Source organism: Protomyctophum bolini (genome assembly GCF_963924005.1).
Source record: "Protomyctophum bolini genome assembly, chromosome: 2".
NCBI lineage: Eukaryota > Metazoa > Chordata > Actinopteri > Myctophiformes > Myctophidae > Protomyctophum > Protomyctophum bolini.
Window position 1 is genome coordinate 9,813,736 of NC_137863.1, and position 22,710 is coordinate 9,836,445.

The 22,710-nt window shown below is 44.8% G+C and overlaps 1 protein-coding gene across 2 annotated transcripts in view; it reads left to right on the forward strand.

Annotated features, from left to right (window-relative positions):
• The window catches only part of arhgap46a (Rho GTPase activating protein 46a), a 38,248-nt gene that overhangs the window by 929 nt on the left and 14,609 nt on the right, over positions 1 to 22,710 (forward strand). For both annotated transcript variants that reach the window (XM_080785170.1, XM_080785171.1), the window contains exon 2: positions 12,297 to 12,818. In XM_080785170.1, coding sequence (XP_080641296.1) covers positions 12,297 to 12,818 — 522 coding nt within the window. The remainder of the gene's footprint in view (positions 1 to 12,296; positions 12,819 to 22,710) is intronic.

The following is a 22,710-nucleotide window of genomic DNA, read 5'->3' on the forward strand; positions in this document are numbered from 1 at the left end:
CACTGAATTTAAAGCTATTTTAAAGGTAAGGAAGGGCTAGTTTTGTGTTTCCATAACAACAATATTATTACACAATACAATAGCCTACACACAATTCATAAAATACTTATTAGTTTGACTTCCAAGATTTCCTAGGCCTTTCAGTTGAAATTCAAGGCCTAGGAATTCTTTGATAGATTCTTATGTTATCTGGTGCAACTACACCTTGTCATCATCTACACTGGTCTGGTAAGCAATCTGGCCAGAAGTAGTTTATGTCTTAACCTAAAGCAGTTCAGTTGACACAACATCACACCAATCTGCTTTGCTGTGTTCAGCAGTTTTCTACCTCGGAACACAGGAGGTCCAATAAATACAATACCTCATCATGGGTTGTGGCACCAGCATCTGTTTATCCAACACCAAGTAGTAGAGAGAGAATAAGCTAGGGACAGAGAGAGAGAGAGAAATACATGAAACACAAGTTGGGATTGAACCATGGACGTTGCTATTATGTGGTTGACACGCTATATCCAGTCAGCTACCACTGGGTCCGGCACACCCCATGCATTCACTTCTTTAGTTGAGTGCTACCACCACTATCATAAATTCTATATCTTGAGGCCAAACATTTTACAATTGAATGAGACAAGCGAGACCAAATGTAAGAGCTTCTATGAGGTTCAACTATTCAGAAGTTAAACGGTATCAGAAGTGACCAGCACTAAAGTGGACACTTCATAATGCATCCTTGTTTTACGGTCCTAAATTTAGTCAATTTCATGATCCTGACTGGCTCATGTTATTTTTCTTAGTTTAGACTGGGGTGTCTGTGTGAGCTCCGAAGACGCCTGACAATAGGACGTTGTCCTACTGTTTACTCTACTGGCTCACAATGGTAGACTGAACAAAAGGGAACAAAACACTGCATTCCCCAGGCAAGGTTATCCTGGTTTGAAGTCAGTTTTTGACAAGGACGGTGCAAAGGCAGGACATGGCTTTCATGGCCCTTAGATTGGTCCATTGAGAGGAAGTGTGATTTTGAACCTTGTGCCCTTGTACCAATCACTCCCTCAGGTTTGTGATGAGTTGAAACTATGACAAAAGATCTATGGATGGACATTTCAGCCTTTCTTTTCCACTGTTTGAGTCGTTTTCGGCGCACCACTTTGCTTCCTGTTTTCGAGCTTCGCATCCATTATTCCATGCCATTTACTGTAATCCTGATCACACCCTAGAAGATCACTGTTATTGTCTCATGGCTTGCCACAAAGATGACGCAGGGCTTCTATATGATTTGTCCAACCACATTTGTCTGCCAATGCCGTCGTCTAACCTCTGACATCTGAAATCCCTCTTGTATAGCGGATAAAAGGCCTAGCTTAACTTCTTGACCTGCACTTGGTTCTAACCTGATTGTAAGTGTTCTTGATCATTGCATAGTGTTGCAGACCTGCAGTGTTATCTTCTGTAGTGTTGGCTGGTTGAGAATGTCTGAGTCATCCATGATCGTTTCTGAAAAGGCAGGTTCTAAGGCCTGAATTCCAGAGAGGCGTCAGGGGATATCAGCATGCTGAACCAGTGACCCATTTTGACACCTCCACTGCAGTCTGCTGTAATTAACACAATGTTAATCTGTCTCTGTCTCTGCACTGTGAAGCCCCCCCCACCCTCACAAACACACACTTCAATTCAAATGAGCTTTGTTAGCATGAGAAGACATACGTTTTACACACACACACACACACACACACACACACACACACACACACACACACACACACACACAGGGCCGGGACCTTGGCTTGCAGGGGCCCTTTGGGAAAACGGGACCACACAGTACTGGGTTTGAGGCCCTGACAAGGGCTCCTGGGTCATTGATTGTGTTAAAGTTAGGTCAAAAAGATGATAACCCCCCCCCCCCCACCCTAAAAACCCTGAAAATGTCTCACACACACACATCTCTCTCTCTTCCCCTCAGTCCTATCCAGGAAAGGGATTTTTCCAACCGAAATATTTCAAACCAAAATGGATTGTGGCTGGTGGTAATTTTCCTAGCCCGGCCCCACATACTCAGTTAACATCTTCATAAGGTGTCTATTGATTTCCCAACCCCTGTGGAACTAGCATCGTCAGCAGACTTGTTTCCTCTAGGGGACAATCAAGATGTTTCTTTCCTGCGAGTCTCCTCGGACGACGGACGGACCTCCTCCTGACCTCCCTGCATGCTCACCCTGTACTGGGTTGAGACTTTTGGCCTCATTTGTCTTGTCAGCAGGGGGTGGGGGAGGCTGGTGGTGCTCCCAACTCCAAAATGAAGATGCAGACAGCCGCTCGTCACAGTTGAACGGGTCAATAAAAAAAGCAGATGGTCGAACCAGTGTCCAGTGTCCAGGCAGCGAGTCAGTGACACAGCGTTTATTAAACACTAACTGCAGAAAATGCCCTTTTGACCCCAAAGTGATCTGACGAGGTAGATTGGACAATGTACATTAAGGGCTGTTGATCACAATCCACCCATAATCAGTTCATCTGTCTCTCTTGTTTGGACAAGTGACCCCATTGTCTCCAATTCCTGACAGCTGGTGCACTGTGGCCAAAGAGAGCTTCCTTTTACGCAGTAAACACCCCGTCCTCAGCGGCCTCATGTCTCCTGCACATGCTGTCCCTCTCAACTGAAGGCTTATCTGACCTGGAAACGGCCTATGTGCTGTAGGACTTTTTAGCAGGGATGGACATGCCACTGTTGGCCGGAGTCGCCCTCTATAAAAAGGGGATTTATTGAGTGCTCAGTCTGTTTGCTGCCTCTCGTCTCAGACAAACACAGACTGTTCTACGTGGAGCAAAGAGGGGGCCGGAAGTTTCCAGCATGGCCACTGAATAATACTGCTGCATTAGTGTCTGTGACTGTGTCACGTGTGTGTGTGTGTGTGTGGGGCAAGACAATTGTGCCATACAGAGACCACAGGGCATTGCTTCTTCTCTGAGATTAGTTTGTAGGCAGAGTGCAAAGAATAGGATATCTCAATGTGAGGTGTTCGTGTTCGTTCCTGAACAAAAAGGTTTCTGCTGGAGTCATGAGGTAGAGACCATGATTTCACACACCTTATGGAGAAACAGTTTGTTGCCGTGAGTGAGGATAAACATGGAGCATTGCGTTAAACCTGAGCAGTGAGCCGTCATCCTGGCATTGTAATATTGGTCATTGGAAATCTGCTTGGGAAAGACTGTACATGCTGACATTGCCGGAACAGCCCTGAGATCCGGTCTAATCCAGAGCCAAGAGAGGGGGAAACTGTCTCTAGTTCTGGATTAGGGCAGCTGCTGAGGCAGGTCACCACGCACACCGCCCTGACGTCCCTAGCTCCTCCCCCCGCTTCAGTGATTGGTTGGCCAACTATGTGGGAAGGCAGAAGATAGTTCTCGTTGAATGAAGTCTGCCCTGTTGATCTGACAAAGGCGTCCATTGTTCTTTGCCATCACAGATATTTACAAAGGATGCACTTCACCTGCTTTGTAATGCATATTGAGTTAAGTCATTGTACTGTGAGCCTTTTGGCTAGGTACCTACAGAGAAAACTACAAAGAAAATACAAAAATTCAATGTTTCTCTGAAGTCTTAACTCACTTCATTGGGACATGGTCAACCTATTAAAGCAACACATCAATTTGATCACTGGAAATTCAAATAATGTGAAAAAGCAGTATATATAATATGTTTTAATTTGGCATTTTCTTTTACAATATCAATTTGGAAATTGTTTGAACAAGAAACTCCCCAACATTTCCCATGATGGGGCGTCATGAAGATCATCCTTGGTAAACTCACTCAAGTCTGCTTTTATGAACGTATTACCATATCATTATATAAAAAAAGCAACTGATATTGTTGTCCACTATGTAAATATCTGAAGTTGTCCCATATCTGTTGCCCAAATGTATGTCCTTTACAGGAAGTCAGAAAGTTTGTTTTACACTGCGATGGCAAGTGACAAGTTAAGTGCACATTGTGCTGCATGGAACAAATCAGCAGGTTGTGGAATGTCCACTTCCCACAGATTTTGTGTTCAAATAGACCCCCAACTTTTGGCACACCTTATACAGCACAAAGGCCAAACCGGACCATCGGGTTCCCAGAGTTTTAGGTTTGCACAATGCACACTGACACAAGTGACTCGGGACTGTTATTGATACTGCTGTGTTCACACATGATACTTGGCCAGATTACTTATTTCAGTTTAAGGACGGATCATCAGGTTGGACTTTCTTTGATGGTTCAAAGTTCAGCATGGCAATTCAACAGCTTGTTACGGTCATATCTGTCAGACTCAGAACAAGAATCAAGTTCTGTAAACTTGGGGCAGAGAAAGGGAGAGCAAGCAGAAAAAATCAGGAAAGAACCAGGTCGAAATAGAAATAAATCAGTTTATACATAGTCATATAGCATAAAAAGGTGCAGGCATGTACAGTATATGAGGTTAGACATAATGTGCAAAAAGTAGCATGTATCTACTATCTATCTACATGAGGTTAGACATCTGTGCATGCTGGCCAAGCAGATCAGAGCTTGTGGAGATGAACAGAATGAGTCTGTCCCTCTGTTCTTTATCGCTCTGCCATGGCCTCGTTCTCTCTGCCAGGCATGTGGCCTCCTCTTGACTGTTTCTTCCCTGCCTTTTGGCACTCTGCCTCTCCTGCCTGCCTGTCTGTCTGTACCCAAGCCTTTGGTCAGCTCACATAAGACCTGCGCTATCATGCCTGACATAGCCCTGGTGAAAAACGACCCCAGCACCCGTTTCCCAATGTCAGCGGAGGACATGTGAGGAATGGACATTGACAACTGCTAGCTGGGGGGAGTTGACGGGCACAGGAAGGGTGGATAATAGAGTATGACAACCTGCTGAAATAGTGTTGAACAGTCCAGTCGGCTTTTCCAAGTGCCACAGGTTCCTGGGCAGGTGTAGTTCAGCTCATTATTGGTCATTAAAGGTTAATAAAAACAATGCATTTGAATCTTGGTGTAGAATAGGAAAGTGGATAATATGTTTTTATTTATTTTTCCACTTCATTTTTATTGAGAAAAAAGACTGACAACAAACAGGAAAGAAAAATGTACAAAAAAGAAAAAACAAAGCAAGAGACAAAAAAACTAAAAGGGCTGCACTTTTCATATATTACATTTTACATTCATTGAATTCCTCATACATTGTCAATAGGCTGGATGAAGGAAAGAATTTTTCCATCATGATTTCTGTGCCTGGCTAACGTTGCCCATACTGTAGGTATCCCCATATCTGAAAGATATACGTCCTCTGACTCAACACCGTAGTGTCAACTATCAATCAACAACCATAGTTATCTAGAGAGGAAGACATATCATTACAGTGACTGCCATTACAAACAAACAAAGGTATAGCTATTCCAAACAGGCCATAAGTTCAAAGGAGGCAGGCAGCATCCAGCTCTCCAATTTAAGAAGCATGTTAAGATAGGAAGTGTTCAGTCAGTGTTCTATAACACCAGCATAACTTTATGGTAATTGCTGCAGTTTGTATGTATAGCAAGTGGACTCACTGGACTGGCAGAGGTCAATTACTTTGTAACAGACCCTGCAGTGCACACCTGTTGTTGGGTTTGTTAGGTGCTAAATTATATACACACGCACCCACCACACAAACAAATTGTATATTGGGGCCATGTGACCCATTGCCCTTGGAACAAGAGGTGTTAAACAAAAGAGCGTAAGAATGCATGTATGACAGGTGCATGTTTTTTTCCCTTTTTTTCTGTCATCTGAAACGTGCACTCTCGCCTCTCCCTCAGATTGTTCTTGGCTGCATGGGTGAGGTGTGGGAGACCACTAAACCTTCAGCCCTGCAAAATGACGATGGGGCACCAAACAGATACTGGCTTATTTTAGGCTTCCAGGGATCATTAACGATTGCAGAATTTGATGTGAAATTTGCACCAAAATTTGAGTTCTCCTATATTCCATAAACTAAACGGCCTAATTGTGTTGTCACTTCAGTGTGTACTCGTGTAACACACAGCCCCTTTTATTTGTTACAATCCTTTTCACTGCTGTCAGAGCCATTGATGGTGTGACACATTCTAGAACGATTTCTCTGTTCCACTCCAGTGGACTGGGGAGCGTGTCCACAACGCACACATTGTGCCAGGTTTATGCCGGTTACATTTTGTGTTAGTCACAGCAGGCTCAGCTACCGGTGCTACTGCCATGCGTACTCAGTAGTCGGTCCATGTCCCTGCTCTTGTTTTACAATATTTAGATAAGCAGGTTGCCTAGCAGCAACTCTGAATAGACTTTGTACGTTGCTAATACATATTCAAACAAAAGTCTGACGTTGGAAGACTGCTACTTGTATTATTGTACGTTATTATATCGAGGTCCATGCCCCCATGGTTACTCAGTGAGAGCAAATTATTCTTAGAAAATGGTCTTTCTGGGGATTACAACGATTTTGGAGTGATTCTGGCGTACTTACATTTAATACATTTTCTCTTAAAAACCTGCAAGGTGGTGAGTATGAATAAAATTTATTTTATTTTAAATACTAGTATGAGAAGAAAGGATGTTTTATGTCTTGAAATGGGAAATAGCAGGTCTGTAAATAAACCAGCCAGGCATACTTTGGCACTTGTTGCTGTGGTTGCTGAACAGAGCGCTAATGTTTCTTAGATGAAATGAATGGCAGGCCCTGTGTGAAAGGCCAGGATGCCTGGGTCCACCCCGGACAGTTGCAGACTGAGACTGCAGAGGCCAGCTCAGAATAGTCTGTTGTTAGGAGAGGTTAGAGGTGACTTTACAATAGCACTAAATGGAAAACGCCAGCTTAACTGCCCTATGACCGAATGACCGAATTTAGAGACAAATGATTGCAATAATGCCTCCATTTGGCATAATTACTGAAGGAGCTCTATCTATCCACCAGACAGTGTCATTGAGGCACTAAGGAGGGCTTGAGCCATGACGAGATTGTCAGATAAAAAGCTGCACTACTCGTGTCCTGTCTGGTCAAAAAGTGAAGCTACTCGGAGCAAAACCGGCTTTTACCCTGTAGTTTATATCTTTCTTCTGGAATCAACAGCCTCACCGGTATTTGAGATTGATTGATTTGAAAGCCGAAGCTGAACAATAACAGAAGGCTGCTTTATTCCCAGACAATGCATTGTCCAGTTTCTCTATGTTTTCCGTTGCTGGGAAAGTGCCATTTACACTTTGGGGTTGGTTTAGAACAATGGGGCAGATTCCATGAGCCACTGCTGTTGTTTCCCTCACTCTGGGAAACCATTCTCAGATCTGCAGTTATTTTTGGAGCTAACTGTAAATTGTGGATGATAGATAGAGTATATTTTTTTCTTCACAAGGAGACTTCTGGCACACTGGGACTGGGAGAAACAGAATAGCTTCTGTGTGGGTGTGGTTGTGTTACAGTTGTGCATATGATATGTGTATTACGCATCCATCCATATGTCAGTTTTTGGCTTCTTTTTTTCCGTCCAGAGTAGACCTCAGTCACGTGTTCTTTGTGTTCTCAAGTATATTTTTCACCATTTGGCTTGCCTTATATTTAGTCACAAAAATTCTAAAAATAAGGAATAAGCATTGCCTACTGAAATGTCTCCTTGACCCAAATGGGACACAGAAACTCCTGTACGAAATTCGAGAGCAGTGAGATGTGTTATCAGTAACAGAATGACAACGAAACAGTCATAGGAGCTCTTAAACCAAAGCTACTGTATTTAGTAGCCTTTGTCATTCGAGCACTGTCAGCATGAGTATAATGTTGTGACAGAGTTCCATAAAAAGATCACTTTTAGATGGAACATAAAATGTGACTCAAAAGTCAAAACCTCAGTTTGGAATGGGATAATTATACTTGCATGTAATTAAAGTGTGTAAGGTTTTGTAGGAATCCTAAATCAAAACAAAGCATTTTATTCCAAAACACACATTGAACATATGTGTGGGACTCAGTATCGAGGTGACTTATCTGTAAAATAGCCCTTTGAGAGGCCAATATTTCTTTTCCAGTCGCTTCTAAACATGGTGTTAGTTTACCTCTCACATAGCTGATGTCCTATTTTTCATCTCTGCACTCTATCCTATCCAGTGTTTACTGAAGGTGCTGAGGTGCCGGTGCAAGACCACTCATAAGAACCTCTTCTTCTAAAGGGCTTCTCTCGGTGGTCTACCCCCCCCCCCCCCCCCCCCCCCCCCCCACATGCTCGAGTCTGCTTTAATTACATTGTGCGTTTTAGAGGTAAATCAGGTGCTCGCTGGCCCCGCAACCACGTGTGCGTAATGAGCCAATTTTAGTTCATTATCAAAACCTTCAACTGGGGTTTAGCTTTGCCACAGCAGAGCAGACTGCATTCCAAACCATTTATGAACATTTGCAGTGAGGGAGCCGACTGGACCGCTGCGGCTGATCTGAGACCTGTGCATTACTTCATGTCTCCCTGTCGCATCAGTGAACAAATGTCCAGTCCACCCATAAAAAAGTTGGGGTTACAGAGCTCGGCATTAGCTGTTGTTGTATTATTAAATATTTGTATATCAAAGAAATGAACAATGAAATTCAGAAATGATCTAAAATTATGAATCATAGTCTCACTCTCAATTTGCATTACAAAAAAACTGGAAACTAACTACTATAGCATCTTCACACAGACTTTCCACAATAAAGAAAGGATTAAAACATGCCTGTTTAAAGGAGGTTTTTAATCTTATGTAAGTACTCCCAGAAGTGATGTTCCCAGAATCTATGGAACCTGAACACCGGTCTGTCTTCCTGCTTATCTGCTGGTGTCAACAAAACCCCAGCGGGCTTGATCCCAGCAGTGCACTAACTGCTGTTTATTTACCCAGAAGGAAAGGTCCTTATGCAACTATGCGCCGGTCTCAAAGGTCAGCCATAGCGGTTCCACGTACAGTATATTGCGCATGTCTAACCGGTTTTACCCTCTTTTGGTGTTTTTACTGTACAGGTTAGTATAGCAGTAGCAGACAGTGCTGCACTCGGTTCATTTGAAGTGCAGTGTTACGGTTGCTGTGAATAATCCGAGGTGTAATGCTGTCTTATACAATATTGTAATGGTAAACACATGACTTGAAAGGAATCCTGTGTGTGTGTGTGTGTGTGTGTGTGTGTGTGTGTGTGTGTGTGTGTGTGTGTGTGTGTGTGTGTGTGTGTGTGTGTGTGTGTGTGTGTGTGTGTGTGTGTGTGTGTGTGTGTGTGTGTGTGTGTGTGTGTGTGTGTGTGTGTGTGTGTGTGTGTGTGTGTGTGTGTGTGTGTGTGTGTGTGTGTGTGTGTGTGTGTGTGTGTGTGTGTGTGTGTGTGTGTGTGTGTGTGTGTGTGTGTGTGTGCGCGCGTGCGCGTGAATGCCTCTTTAGAATGCCGGGGGGCAGCAATGGAATAAAAGCTTGTGTGGGTATATTGACCACTTAGGCAAGTTAGGCCTCTGCATTTGAAGGCCCATTATTTCAAGGCCTTCTTGTCAATTAACCGCTCTGGGGCTCCTTTTCAAACTTCAACTTCCTGTTGATTAGACTATTTGACAATACAGATCTGCGGATCTACTGTCCTAATAAATACGGTAATTGCAAAAGCAATAGGAAGTTGAAGTTTGAAAAAGAGTCCTAGAGCTCTCTGCTGTCTGGGTACGACTGCTGCTGACCATATACCAACCGTGAAACGTACCTTAGTTATGGCACCAAAAATGGTGGTTCCTTATTGGCTGTTGAGGACACCGACATACTGTACATACATACATACGTACGTACCTAATAGGAAGTTGACTTTCTTTTGGAGGGGCTAGAAATTGCGATTGGCCTAGACCCCAGGAAGAATAGCCACGCTTTTGCAAGTGCTAATAGGGATCCATAATAAAGTAAAGTAAAGTAAAGATGATGTTTGTTTATGGGCTGAAAGAGCTCCTCCTGAGCCTCTTGTCCAACCTTTGGATTTACATCATGGCAAGGTAACTACACAACCAAACCCTCTACCAATGTGTTCTTGCCCTTTAAAGGACAGCCAATGCCAAGAAAGTCATGAAAAAAAAAGAGAAAAGAGTCACATTCTTGAAGAATGTGACATTAAAACCACAGAGTCATGTGGACCGGCTCCTAAGGACCGTGGCAGAGCTCTATCCGTGTCTGTGTAAGACTGGTGTGAGTGACAGGGCCAGATGGCCACCCAGCATTGGCCCACTGACACATAGGGGGTGTGTCAGTGGGCTCCAGTTCCGTGTGCTTTGGGGTGCAGTATTTACCTGGCTGTTGAAGGATAAAGGGGAGAGTCTGGAGCTAATGCTGGCTGTAGAGATGACGCTTTGTCCTCTTCCATCCTCATAGCCTTGCCCAGTAAAGTGCCACTCCAAAGTAGAGATTACAGATGACAGATTGTTCCAAGCAGGTTTTGTACTCAAAACACAAACATGCTAACCCTGGCAGACCCAGCTGGCACTATGCTGCAATGCTGGTTCTATTCCTGGGTCTGGAGGGCAAGGCGCAAGGTTGACTTGGCGAGCACACAAGACACGATTGTGGGTATTTGGTGAACTATGTGTGGGTACAGTTCTGGGTTGCCCATGCTGGGCATTGCGCCCTCTCATCACCACGGGTCGCTTGGACAGTGCGCTTGTGTCCCATACTTTGCTTGGACAGTGGGCTTGTGTCCCATACTGGTGGGAGAGAGGAAGCAAAGAGCTTCTCTATGATGAGTACGCTGGGAAAATACCGGGTAACCAGATTCCAAGGCATAATACTGTAACGCTAGTAATCTCTGCCTTTAACCTTGTTCTTTCAAAGACACTAGGCCAGAGTTGGATGGATGACAGGCAGCAAAGATGAAAAGTCCTAACAACGCCAGACCCACAAGTGGTCATTACAGGCAGAGAGAAAGGGAATGTTGTGATATATTGGATACTTAAAGTCCACACTGAACATTTGTACTCTGCCTCTATCTCTGTGTCCTGTTTGCTGTCCTCCCTCTATGCCTGCTGTAACTTACATGGTGCTTAGCACAGCAAAAGGCCTCTCTCCGACTGTTCTAAATTGTTCTCCCACATGCATTGGCTGGCACAGTTAGGACACTCTGCATTAGGGAACTAGATCAAGGAGACATAATGTAGCCCTCTAAAAGGATAGCATGACCTGGATATACAGCAACATCTCCAACAACAGCACAAGCTGCTTTGTCACGCTTTTACTTTGACTCTTATATAATATTGGTACAGCACAAGTCCCAGGATTTGGCATGGTATCATTCATTTGCAATCTATTCATTTAACCATTTAAAGATAGATTTGGTAAACTGGACCCGAGTTGGTTCTTGTAGGCTACTGGAGTACTTCAACCAAAACATGACATATTTTCTATCAATTACATCTATCAATATCGCGCCACCGAGTGGCGCGATACGAGCTTGTAGGTCTGCTATTTTTGAAAAATTCGAAGAACGACTGACATTTTTAGAATCTGATCTCAGGTCAGAATGGGTTAATCAGACCAGTGTGTGTCCCGTGGAAACCTTGTATGAATCTGATCTCAGGTCAGAATGGGTTAAAGTGCCAATCGCTGTATGCTGGTTGATTTAGGGCAGTGGTTTTCAACCTTTTTCACATCAAGGCCCATTATTTATTCTGCATTTGAGCCATGGACCACCATTTGATGAGATTTAGCCTCTCAGCTCCAACACTATATATGGGAGAGATAACAGGCAAAAATAACAATTCTCTCAAATTGTGAAGATTTGAGGATCTAGAAGGGTCCATTTCGTTAGCACTCTCCATCATTTAGCTGGGGACCACCTGGAACACCCTCAAGGACCACTGGCGGTCCCCGGGCCACGGGTTGAGAAGCACTGAATTAGTGGAACCACGAACGGATGGCTTCTCTTCAGGCCCCTCTGATCTGGGCCCCTGCTCTGGCACTGCTCTTGGTCTCTTGCTGAGTGTGTCCACCTGTCTCCTTTGGTCGGAGAGCACTCGCATAGCGCTGCTCCTGCTGCTCTGCTGTCAGCCAAGGGGGTGACGTCATCACGGCTGACGTGCACACAATACACGTAGAGGGACACACAAACATTTTTACACTCTGTCCATATGGACAGAGCTAGGCCTTTGCATGCTTCTCAGTCTGCTGAACAGCGTGAGCTGTTTACACCTTGTCTTCCTGATGACCAGTTGAGCATGTATACCGCTACCCTGTTGTGAATGTTTTTGTCAGTGTCTTTGTCTAATTTCCTTTGGCTAGTCTGTCCTAACAACAAAATCCTTTCTTTCTTCTCATTCAGCGCCGATTGGGTGGAGATCCTGGAGCCCCGCTCCCGGGAGCGCATGTACGTGAACCTGGCCACTGGCGAGTGCGGCTGGGAACCCCCGCTGGGTGCCCCTGTCCGCCAGGCCGACGGCAACCAGTGGTGGGAGCTCTTTGACCCCCACAGTGGCCGCTTCTACTACTACAACTCCTCCGGCCGCCGGACCGTTTGGCACCGGCCCCAGGGTGGAGACATCGTGCCCCTGTCCCAACTACAGGCCATGAAACGCTGTTCCGAAGCCAAGCAGGCAGCGGGGGACTCCGACAGGCAGCACCACAGCACCACAGGGAGCATAGGCAGCGTGGGAAGCCAGGGGCGGCAAACCCCGCTGGCCGAACCAGAGCGAGAGGCGACCACGCCGACCAGTTCCAGAGACCAGGAGACCAGCGAGAAAGAGACTGGTGACACTGAGCTGGAGCTGGCTGTGGCAGACAGCAGGTCGCAGGGAGATGGCAGCAGCTCTGAGCGCAGCACAGCGAGCAGTAAAGACTCACAGAGGTACGTCTGAGACCCTAGATGTTACAAACAGACCATGGTTTCGTCTACTGTGCGGGGCAGCAGTGGCCCAGGGGGAAAGTGGCCACATGGCAACCGGAAGGTTCCCAGTTCGATCCAGGGCTCCCCCAGAGTTAGTGTTGAAATGTCCTTGAGCAAGCCCTAATTTCTTATTTAAAAATAAAATAAAAATTATCACACGATTTTGCAACCCATTTTCAGTGTCAATTATCTAATATAATCCTGGGCGCTACACTTTCTCTGACAACCTGGGGGGGCAGCGAACTGACCTCATGCTTCCTTCTATGCATGAGGAGTCCAAGCTGCTTCTTTTCACCTGACAGGGGGGAGTTTCCCCGGCCAGACGTAGCGCGTGGAAGGAACACGTTATTCCGAACAGTTCCTTTCCCCTCCATCAGGTGCCCTAATTGCCCTAATTGCTGATGAGCAGGCTGGTGCCTTGCACGGTTTCCTCCACCATCGTATGAATGTGTGTGGAAATGTGTGAATGTAATACACAATATATGTAAAGTGCCTTGGATAAAATGTGCTATATAAATGCACCATTTACCATTTATTTTAGCATGTGAATAGCTGAAAAGGGGAATTGAGCTTAATTATTAAGGGATCTTATTATGGGGAAATAAGGGTCTGGAAGGTGATAGCCATCACATGCATGTGGCACAGTGACTTGTAATGACTTTCAAATGCTTGGGCTATGAGAACTGGATTACTTTTACTTTTGATCAGTCAGGCTGATCTCCAGATCACTATTTTCATTCTCGCTTATCTGAGCGATCCATATGCCCTGCATTTCCATAGCATGGTCTGTGAACCGTGCTCGCCAATTTCAGCAAATCGCTACCAAATGGGAAGGCGTGCTTGCAGTCATATTGTAGTGTAGGGCATAACATTTCCCCTCTTGCATGTGTGCATGGTGGAGTGGAGCCCCTAACACAGTAAGTCATTCAAGAGACCCCATCATGTGCTCAGCGCTGTGGCCTGCTCTTAACCACCATATCTCCCTCCCAGTCAGATTCCAGGCATGCCACTTCTATTTCCCCTGGCCCAGGGCCATCAGAGCTGTCTTTAGTGTCCATATTCTCGTCTTCATGCTGCTCTGGAACTTATACACTCATTTCATTTTCCTAAAACAACCCTAGACCGCGCTGGCCATTAGAGACTATACTACACCTCTAATCAATGACTAACTTAAACCACCATGGACCTGGAGCACGGCTGCATGGCCTCTCAACTCAGGGTTTTGAAAGAACTGCATCATGTTGTGTATGTGTGCATAAGCAGAACACATGAGAGACATGTGAGCGAGTGTCGCTGTCTGTGTTTAATAACATGCCAGCCGTCTTCTATACAGTTCCCCTTGGTTCCTTGAATCTTTGCTGATCAGACTTTTTTTTCCAAGTCTCACCTTTGACCCTTGCCCCCAACCTCCTGGGATTACATGAAGTAAATGGGAAAATTAATTGTTCAGCCCAGGCTGTTCAAGACCACTTCAGGAGACTCTGTGCTTTAACCCCCAGGGTGTGGGAGTTCTAAACTCTGTTTCTGTTCATCCCCAATGACTCAACCTTTCCAAAAGCGTCTCCTTCTCTCTTCTCCCCAAAACACAATGGCCTGCTGTGTTCCTGAGATGAGGAGGATTGAGCGCCCAAGTAGCTTGATACCTCACTCAGCCATATGGCCATGCTCATTTTCACTGGCCATCCTCTTTAGCAAGTAATTAGAAACCATCACGCAAGGCGGAGAGAAGCTGGAATGTGACGGCTCCAAATGGATGAAAACAAACTCAGTGGTCTCATGTTTGGGGTCAGGGAGGAACGGCGAGGAGATATGCTCTTCATTAGTTAGCACGCTAATCAACACGCTTATTGATAATGACAAGAGTCAGTGGTTATGAGAATAAGGGTGAAAGATGGTGGGAGCTGGTTAGAAAGGGTATCAAAATGTTGTCAGTCTTCCAAGAGGCTATATTGTCCTGTTTGATTTACTGGAGGTGTTTTTGTCAGTCACATACATTTCTCTATTTTAAGTGATATTTTAAGTGATTTTTTCCATTATTTTAAACAATTCCTAGCAAGATAATTTATTCCCATTCTTTCCTTACATTTTACCTAAAGAATTGTAACAGAAATGGGAACATTTAGTTTGTGAATCTATTTAAAAAACCCACAAAAAACCCAATAGGGCTCTTTCTTTGTCCCGTTTGTTCCATTGCTAGTTTCCTTTTGTTTTCACTCTATAAATAAAGGAGGAGTGGTCATCATAATAGGTGGACATGTTTTCTAAAGTTTCCAACAACAGACCATCTGTGTTATCTTATGCACTGGTTGGATGAGTCATCTTCCCTTCTCGCTCTTTGTATCCGCAAGGTTCATATCTGTCTTAACGTGTGTAGGGAGTGTACTCTGTACTGTATACTGTAGGTGTGTGCGTGTGAGTGTGCGTGTGTGCACGTGCGTGCATGCGTGTCCAAAGCTGTTACTCATTGGGCAAGTCTTATCACATGTCCTGGGGATTTCTGGGGATTTTGAGCCTGTGGAGCTCATCAGGAAAATACCTTGTTCTCCGGAGGTAAACAACCGTGTCACATGTGGCTGTGGGTAGAGGGAACAGAGGCACACTGATCTGTTTGCATGATGTGGCGCTGAAAGGTGGAACTGATCATCAAGTTAGTAACATCTGTACTGTATTTCACCTTTGTACGCACGTGCATGTGCACGTGCGTGTGTGGCATTACTACTAAGGGGTCATCGTCCATGCAACATCTGCATGATGTTTCACCATAGATAACCTGTGGCATATGTGTGAGTGTGAACCACATGCATGCGTGCCCCTTGCCCACTGTGTGTGGGCTGCCTTCATAAATTACTTTGAAATTAGAGCAGATAGTTTGCGTTTGAGTGAATGTTTACTGCCTGCGGAGAGCTCATGACAGTGCAGTGTACGGCAAACCCAGAAGTCACCCCGACACAGAGTGGTTCACGTGAGGGTCACAGCACTCTATTGTCCTGTGGGTTGGTCTAAGGGTCATAATGGACCACTAGAGAAGGAGGAAAAGCCCCTTAGTTAAGCCCATTTGTCCCCAGGGTCAACTGGGAGCTTTCTCTAGCAGGAAGTCTAGTTATGCTGCCGTGTAGTGAACACTAAATGACTAGTATGTGCCCTCTTATTTAAGCCTGTGTAATGATACAGCGCTGCTCTGAAGACTGACTGCATTCATTCAGCCTGACATGACATCAAACACTTAGAACTCGTTGTTCCGGATCGTTAGCTCGCTTTAACATGTACAGACTCCAATTGAGAGATTGTTATTTAACCTTTTGCCAGACGCTGATGTTTCATTGCTTAACGTGAAACTTCCCACTTTGATGTTTTATTACTTATTCGTGAGGTGATTTGAATGGAAAGTGAAGACCTTTTGAAGATGTGTTTTGAGTTACAAAGGTTTTAAAAGGCAACTGTGACAGTGACTGTGTTGTCACAGGGGGGTCTCGCTCAGGGACAAATTAGCCAGTGGGGCCGTGGCCCAGGGGCCCTTGGCTCTAAGTGGCCCTTCGGGGAAATTGGACTGCGCAGTACTTTCATTGGCCATTGATTTAGTTAAATTTAAGTCAAAAACATGAAAAAACACGGAAAAACACAAATGTTGCAGGCACGTGCGCTATGGGGGCCCTGCAAAGATTACCGGCCCAGGGGCCCTCGTGGGGGTTAATCCGTCCCTGGTCTCGCTCAGGGACACTTTGATATAGACTGGCCGAGTCGGGGGCTCTCTACCAATAACCATTCAGTTATGGCCGCCCAAATGAGCATATCGTTTTTGTACATACAAGGACTTAAGTAGAATCATCGTTCGTAATTCTTCATTCGCTCTGAGGTGACCTTAGGATTTCTCTTCAAAGTATTTATTTATTTTTTATTTAGTCTGGAGAGTTCAAAGAAGTCCATCACCCCCAGATAATAACAAAAACGTGTGGAGGTTTCCTCGATGTCTGTCTGTGAGTCATCCCGGAGAAATGGTCGCTGAATTGATTTAGGAAATGATTAAGAGTCTCAATACGGGTAAACAGAGATTCTCAATGAGTCACACAAGGACATGTTTATAGGGCGAACACAAGCCTCTCACACTTTCATCTTCCACCACTTCTCCAGTCCAGGACCCAGCAGAAACATTTTAATATGCACTGGAAATACTATGGCTTGTTTTATCTCAGGGCTCCAAGCATGGTAAGCTCATTTCTCGTCTCTCCAGATGGTGTTTTAAGTCTGCCCTTAATGATATAGGCGGGGGTGTTTTTTTTCCCCCTTAACAATGAAAAAGTTACTCTTTTAACCCATTCTGACCGGGCACCCATTTTGGTGTTAGCATCATGTTATGCTTTAGCTATTGAAAAATAGCAGATCTACAAGCTCATAGCGCGCCACCGAGTGGCGCGCTACGAGCTTGTAGGTCTGCTATTTTTGAAAGATCGAAGAACGACTGACATTTTTTTAATCTGATCTCATGTCAGAATGGGTTCATCAGACCAGTGTGTGTCCGCAGTGGAAACCTCGTATGAATCTGATCTCAGGTCAGAATGGGTTAAACTTGGGTTATAGTTTCATTACCTCATGTCTTTGGTCCAGTGAGTGACATCGTCCCCCTTTCTCATATAGTCAACTTTTCACTTTCTCTGTCGTAAATGTTTATAGCCACTGTATAGACATTGATTACACAGAGCTATACGGCTTTTGTTTCTTAACTAGAGGAGTGCGTTCCAAAACCTCCTCTCTTTTAGCTTTATTTTGATAGTTTGGCTTTCTCTCTCTCTTTAACAAGAAATTGCAGTAGCTTTCCTTAACCACTTGAACCCTAGTGTGAAAATAGCTTGTAGACTATAGGGACGAAATGAGGGGGTCTAGTATAGAGTCTATAAACCCCTGGGGGGTCTATCTACATAGTACATACCCTGGGGGACCATGGCCTGTAGTCTCTATACTATACAAATTGTTCTATTTGTACATTCTTATGGGGGTCCTCCTTGAAATTACAGTTTGAGGACCACTGTACTACAGTAACTGGAACAGAGTATGTACAAAGGTACACTCTCAGAGTTATGGGCGTCCTTGAAATTAAAAAAAGTTTGAGAACCACTGTACTACAATAAATGGAACAGAGTCTTCATTATTTTGTACGATCTGTGAAGGACGTAAGGAAGAGACCCAATTTCAGACCCAATTTCTTTCCAATATGGTTGCTGTGCAAAGAGCCTATTGAAACTCACAATTTTGCAGCGTGCCACTTAGCAGCTATAATTCTTTCTTTCTTTGGAGGATACTTTATATCATGATTTCTACATGATTTGCTTTCGTACACACAGACGGACCGATGCAGACACACAGGTTCATATTTCAGAGGTGTGTCTCTTTTCCCCTCACTTTCACTCTGGCTCCCTCATTAACGACAACCAGGGTTGTCTGTGGTCCCCTTCTGGCCCGGGCCCAGTGCTCCGAGCAGGGTGGGTCCGCGGGTGCCACAGATATGTACAGCTGGTAGACATCTTGGCTCAGCGGAGGGAGGTACGATGGTTCAGCTGTTCACGACAGCTGGCTCTCTCAAACCTTGGAGGTGTCTTTAAGTTACAGGCATTATATAGGAGCCTATCGGTGTCGTTGAAAGCTTCTCATCCTTTCAAGTTGCACCTTGGTGGGTGCTTTTCTTTGCGCGGCGGTTTGTTCAGCAAGATAAATTTAAATTTTGAACACTGCTGATGTGGCTAGTAAGGCATAGTAACGTCTATAGAAAATTATCCTTTGTCTTCTCTGGCTTCCTTCCTTCTACGCACATCTCACTCATCACATTGGTCGTCACTCGGTGGTGATTGTGAAGCCAGAGCCCCAGCCTGTACGTGTGACCTCATTTCCTCTTCCCATCCTGCACATGATGATGATATTAATAACCCCCCTGTTTTTCAGAGCAAGTTATTCCCAGAGGGAGGAGGCAGTATATTTAAGAACCTCCAAATCCATATTATATCTGCCCAAATGACTCAGCTGATGACTTTTCCAACAATTCCAGGAAGGAAGGAGAACGCTGAAAAATCCTGAGTATTAATTGAAGTTAAATTAACACACAGGATTTTGTTGCGACGGAAAAATGACACCACATCTGCTGCTAGCATAGCCCCCATAGTTGCATATATTTAGTTGGTTATTGAGACGGTCTGACCACAGGGATATGCAGAGCGGTGTATGAGGTATCCGGGCCATTGGTCATGGGCGTGAGACACCCAAGCTGCTGAGACTAATAGAAATTTGCTGACCGTTAAGTTGATTTGCTGCCTCATGGGCCAATCGAATTACCCAGTTGGGCTCCAAAGGACACTAACTTCATTTTATCTTCCATTTCCCTTTGGTCCTGCAAGTCTCAGTAGCTATCTCCCTAGGCCCTTTAGGAATGTGTGTGTGTGTGTGTGTGCATGCGCGTGTGTGTGTGCGCACGTGTGCGTGTGGACTTGGGTGAATAGCTGATCTGGAGATGATCACTTTGTAAACAAGGGAGAAACCCTGAAAATGTATGGTCGCTTGTCTGTCTTTAGTTCATGGTAATTATGTCTTTTCATTCATATCCCCTGTGAGAAAATGACAGCGTATTATCCCTCCTTTTGCAAACAGAAGATAAATGCCTGACTGTCCTGACAGCAGGTAGGCATGCTAGCACAGCACCAAGCAACCAACACACACCCTTGTTAAACAACTTTCTTCATGCTTGAAGCAGAGCAAACAAGGTGGTGTGTCAGCACTACCGTGTGTTACATAAGAGACCACCTCTTTGCCTGACTGCCTCTGCTTTGATTGTTTAGGATGATTCCTCTCTCTCTCTCTCTCCTTCCCTCTGTTTTTATGCTCCCCTCACTCCCCCGACCCTCAACCCCATCGCTGCTGTTTAGAGAGCCGTCTCCGTGACGATGGCACAGCAATGCATTGTGTGAGGCTCCACACACACACACACACACACACACACACACACACACACACGCCCTAGAGGCCTCTGAACGAGCCCTGAGGAATGCCAGCCTTCCCGCTCATTCCCTCTCCGCACTCTCCCACGACTAATCCCCCCCCCCCTCTTCTCATTTACACACATTCTCATCCTCTCTGTCTCACTAGCTCTGTTCTCTCTTTCTCTCGTCCTCATTGGTCTTTTCATCCTCATTTTTTCACACTTGTGCTGTCTTTGTCTCTCTACGTCTCTCTCTCTCTGTCTTTTGGTTGGGGTTTGTATTTTCATACTTTTGTTTGGTTGACCCGGGGTTCCGTAATATGTGAGCGTTGTTCTAGCAGTGTAATGGGATTAGGAGCTTTTCAGTGTGAGACCCAAGACAGTGTACAGCTTCTACTGTTGTAGTTGGCCAGCGTCCCCCATGTGATCGTGATAATCATCTCATCGCGTCTGCTCGCTCGCTGCTGACACACACCATAATGTGTCGATGCCGGAGGGGCGGAACAACACACTAGTCCTGTCCCAGCCTGGCCGGGACAATGACAAACAACAGAGACAAAGCCCAATGAAATCCCTATCTCTCAATGCTTGGAGCTGGACTCAGCAGAGTGCTTCTCACTCTCAGGCCCCTGAATGAGTTCCATTTCAGCCCGATCCACAGGATAGGGTTTCCTTTGTTTGTTTTTGGCCATATTAACGGTCCTGATGTCATTTAGCATGAATATGAAGAGGAACATATAGTAATGATTCTCAGACTTTTTCATTTCAAGGACCCCCCAGTTTCCTATGCGTTAACGCTTAGGGCCACAGACCCTTATAAGTCTCAGTGTAGCCTCTCAGAGTTACCATTTATTTAGCTGGCGACTCCCTAGAATCCCTCAAGGACCCCGGGATCACATGACCAGTTTATACTTTATTAGCGCATCATTTATTCCGTTGTGTTTTGATTGAATACTTTATTAGTCAGAAATGTAAATAACAGTATAACAATAATAAGTACAGCCGGACATTAAGGCTAAAAGGATAACACAAAAAAGTCCAAACCAAATGGACACTCTTAAAGTTACAGACAGGCATTTTGTTCACACAGCTATCATTTAGCCGGGGACCCTCTGGATTAGATCAACAGTAGGTGGAAACCAGACTATTGATGATATGCACATTGCACACGGCTGCCATCTTGCCAGCAAGGCGCTACCTAGGTGCAACTTCCCATAGACAGCCCATTCATCCAAACAGAAAAGTCCTTTTTAATTGTATTAAATAATGTCAAACTCACCAACATTGCAGCTGTACGAAAAGCTTGAATTATCGTCTCGCTATCGGCAAAGTGTTTGTTTCATAAAAATCCAACCGTAGACATGTTATGAGCTACTTCCTGTCAAGAAATTCCTTGCCGTTTGGAAGCACTTGTTATCATTATTATTATTATTTTTTTTAATACTGTTTTTAGCACTTGTTATCATTAAAGCAACCTATTGCTGCCTCCTGCATTATGTGCAAAAAAACAGGTGGTACACATGGGCTGTTGAGTGATAGTCAACGAGCACTTCCAAACTCCAGCACTTGGGGAAAAAAAATCATCTGCCAAGAATTTCTTGACAGGGAGTAGCACATAACATGTCTACAGTGGATTTTTAACAAACACATTGCAGATAGATAGAGGATAATTCAAGCTTTTCGTACAGCTGTGAGTTTGACGTTATTTAATACAATTAGATAGGACTGTTCTGTTTGGATGAATGGGCTGTCTATGGGAAGTTTTTTATTTTATTTATGTTTTTTTAACAGGGACAATACAAAAAACAATGTATCAAGTTGTAAAAACATGAAACCGGTTAGGCCTTTCTATACAAATATGATCTACCTAAAACAATCCTTTCTAAAAAATGACATACAAATACATCTAATCTACAAAAGAAATAACAGATTTGTTGCACCTAGGTAGCACCTTGCTGGCAAGATGGCAGCCGTGTGCATATCATAGTTGGCTGTAGACCCGCAAATCACTGCTAGTAGTCAAACCAAGACACACAATAACCGTGAAGCACAAACTACATAGTGAACACTGTCCTGAATAGACATAATGTAGACGTGCTGTTTTCGCCGTTTCACATATCAAGAGATTAGCGTCCCAAGAAAGTAGAATCTTCTCATCATATGAAGCCAATATTTTCATGAGGCTTGACATTATAAACTTGATATAAGCTCTATAAGCATGGATTAGTCCTTGCTTCCGGCCACCATGTGGTACGCGAACAGTACATTCGGCATTTCCTGTTTGTGCTGTATAGGGAAGCCACCGCTCCACCCCCTCTGCACATGGGCCTCTTTGGACAGGACGTAGTGGTCAGTACTCGTTCAAGGTCACTTCTTGTTAAAGTAGTAGACCACTCACTCACGCTCAACGTTCTCAAATGTTGGTGTTTCTTTTTTGTTTGTCTGGCTGTTTGAATTAATTCCGATTTTAATGAGCGGGAAGCCATGCATAATGGAAACGGTATGTGACTGTTGCGGTTTGCGTTTTGTGTGGTCCTCGGCCTGTGTTCCTCTGCTGCTTAATTATCGGGGAGAAGCCTTGATGTTGGGTCGCAGACTGTTTCCTGCCGTAACAGTCCGATGCTAAACAGCGTGCTGCAGTGAGCCTAGAATTGTTTTGTGGTTGTTTGTCTGCAGTTGGTGTCGAGGTGCCATCACCCCCCCCCCCCCTCCCCCCCCCGCCTGCCCCCGACAAGATGTAAGTGAGAAAACTCTCAGCGGTTCAAAGAGCACAAAGAGTGGCCACTCGTTCACAGCTGCCCTCTGTCAATCCACACACACACATGCGCACGCACACACACGTGCACACACACACACACACACACACACACACACACACACACATGCGCACGCACA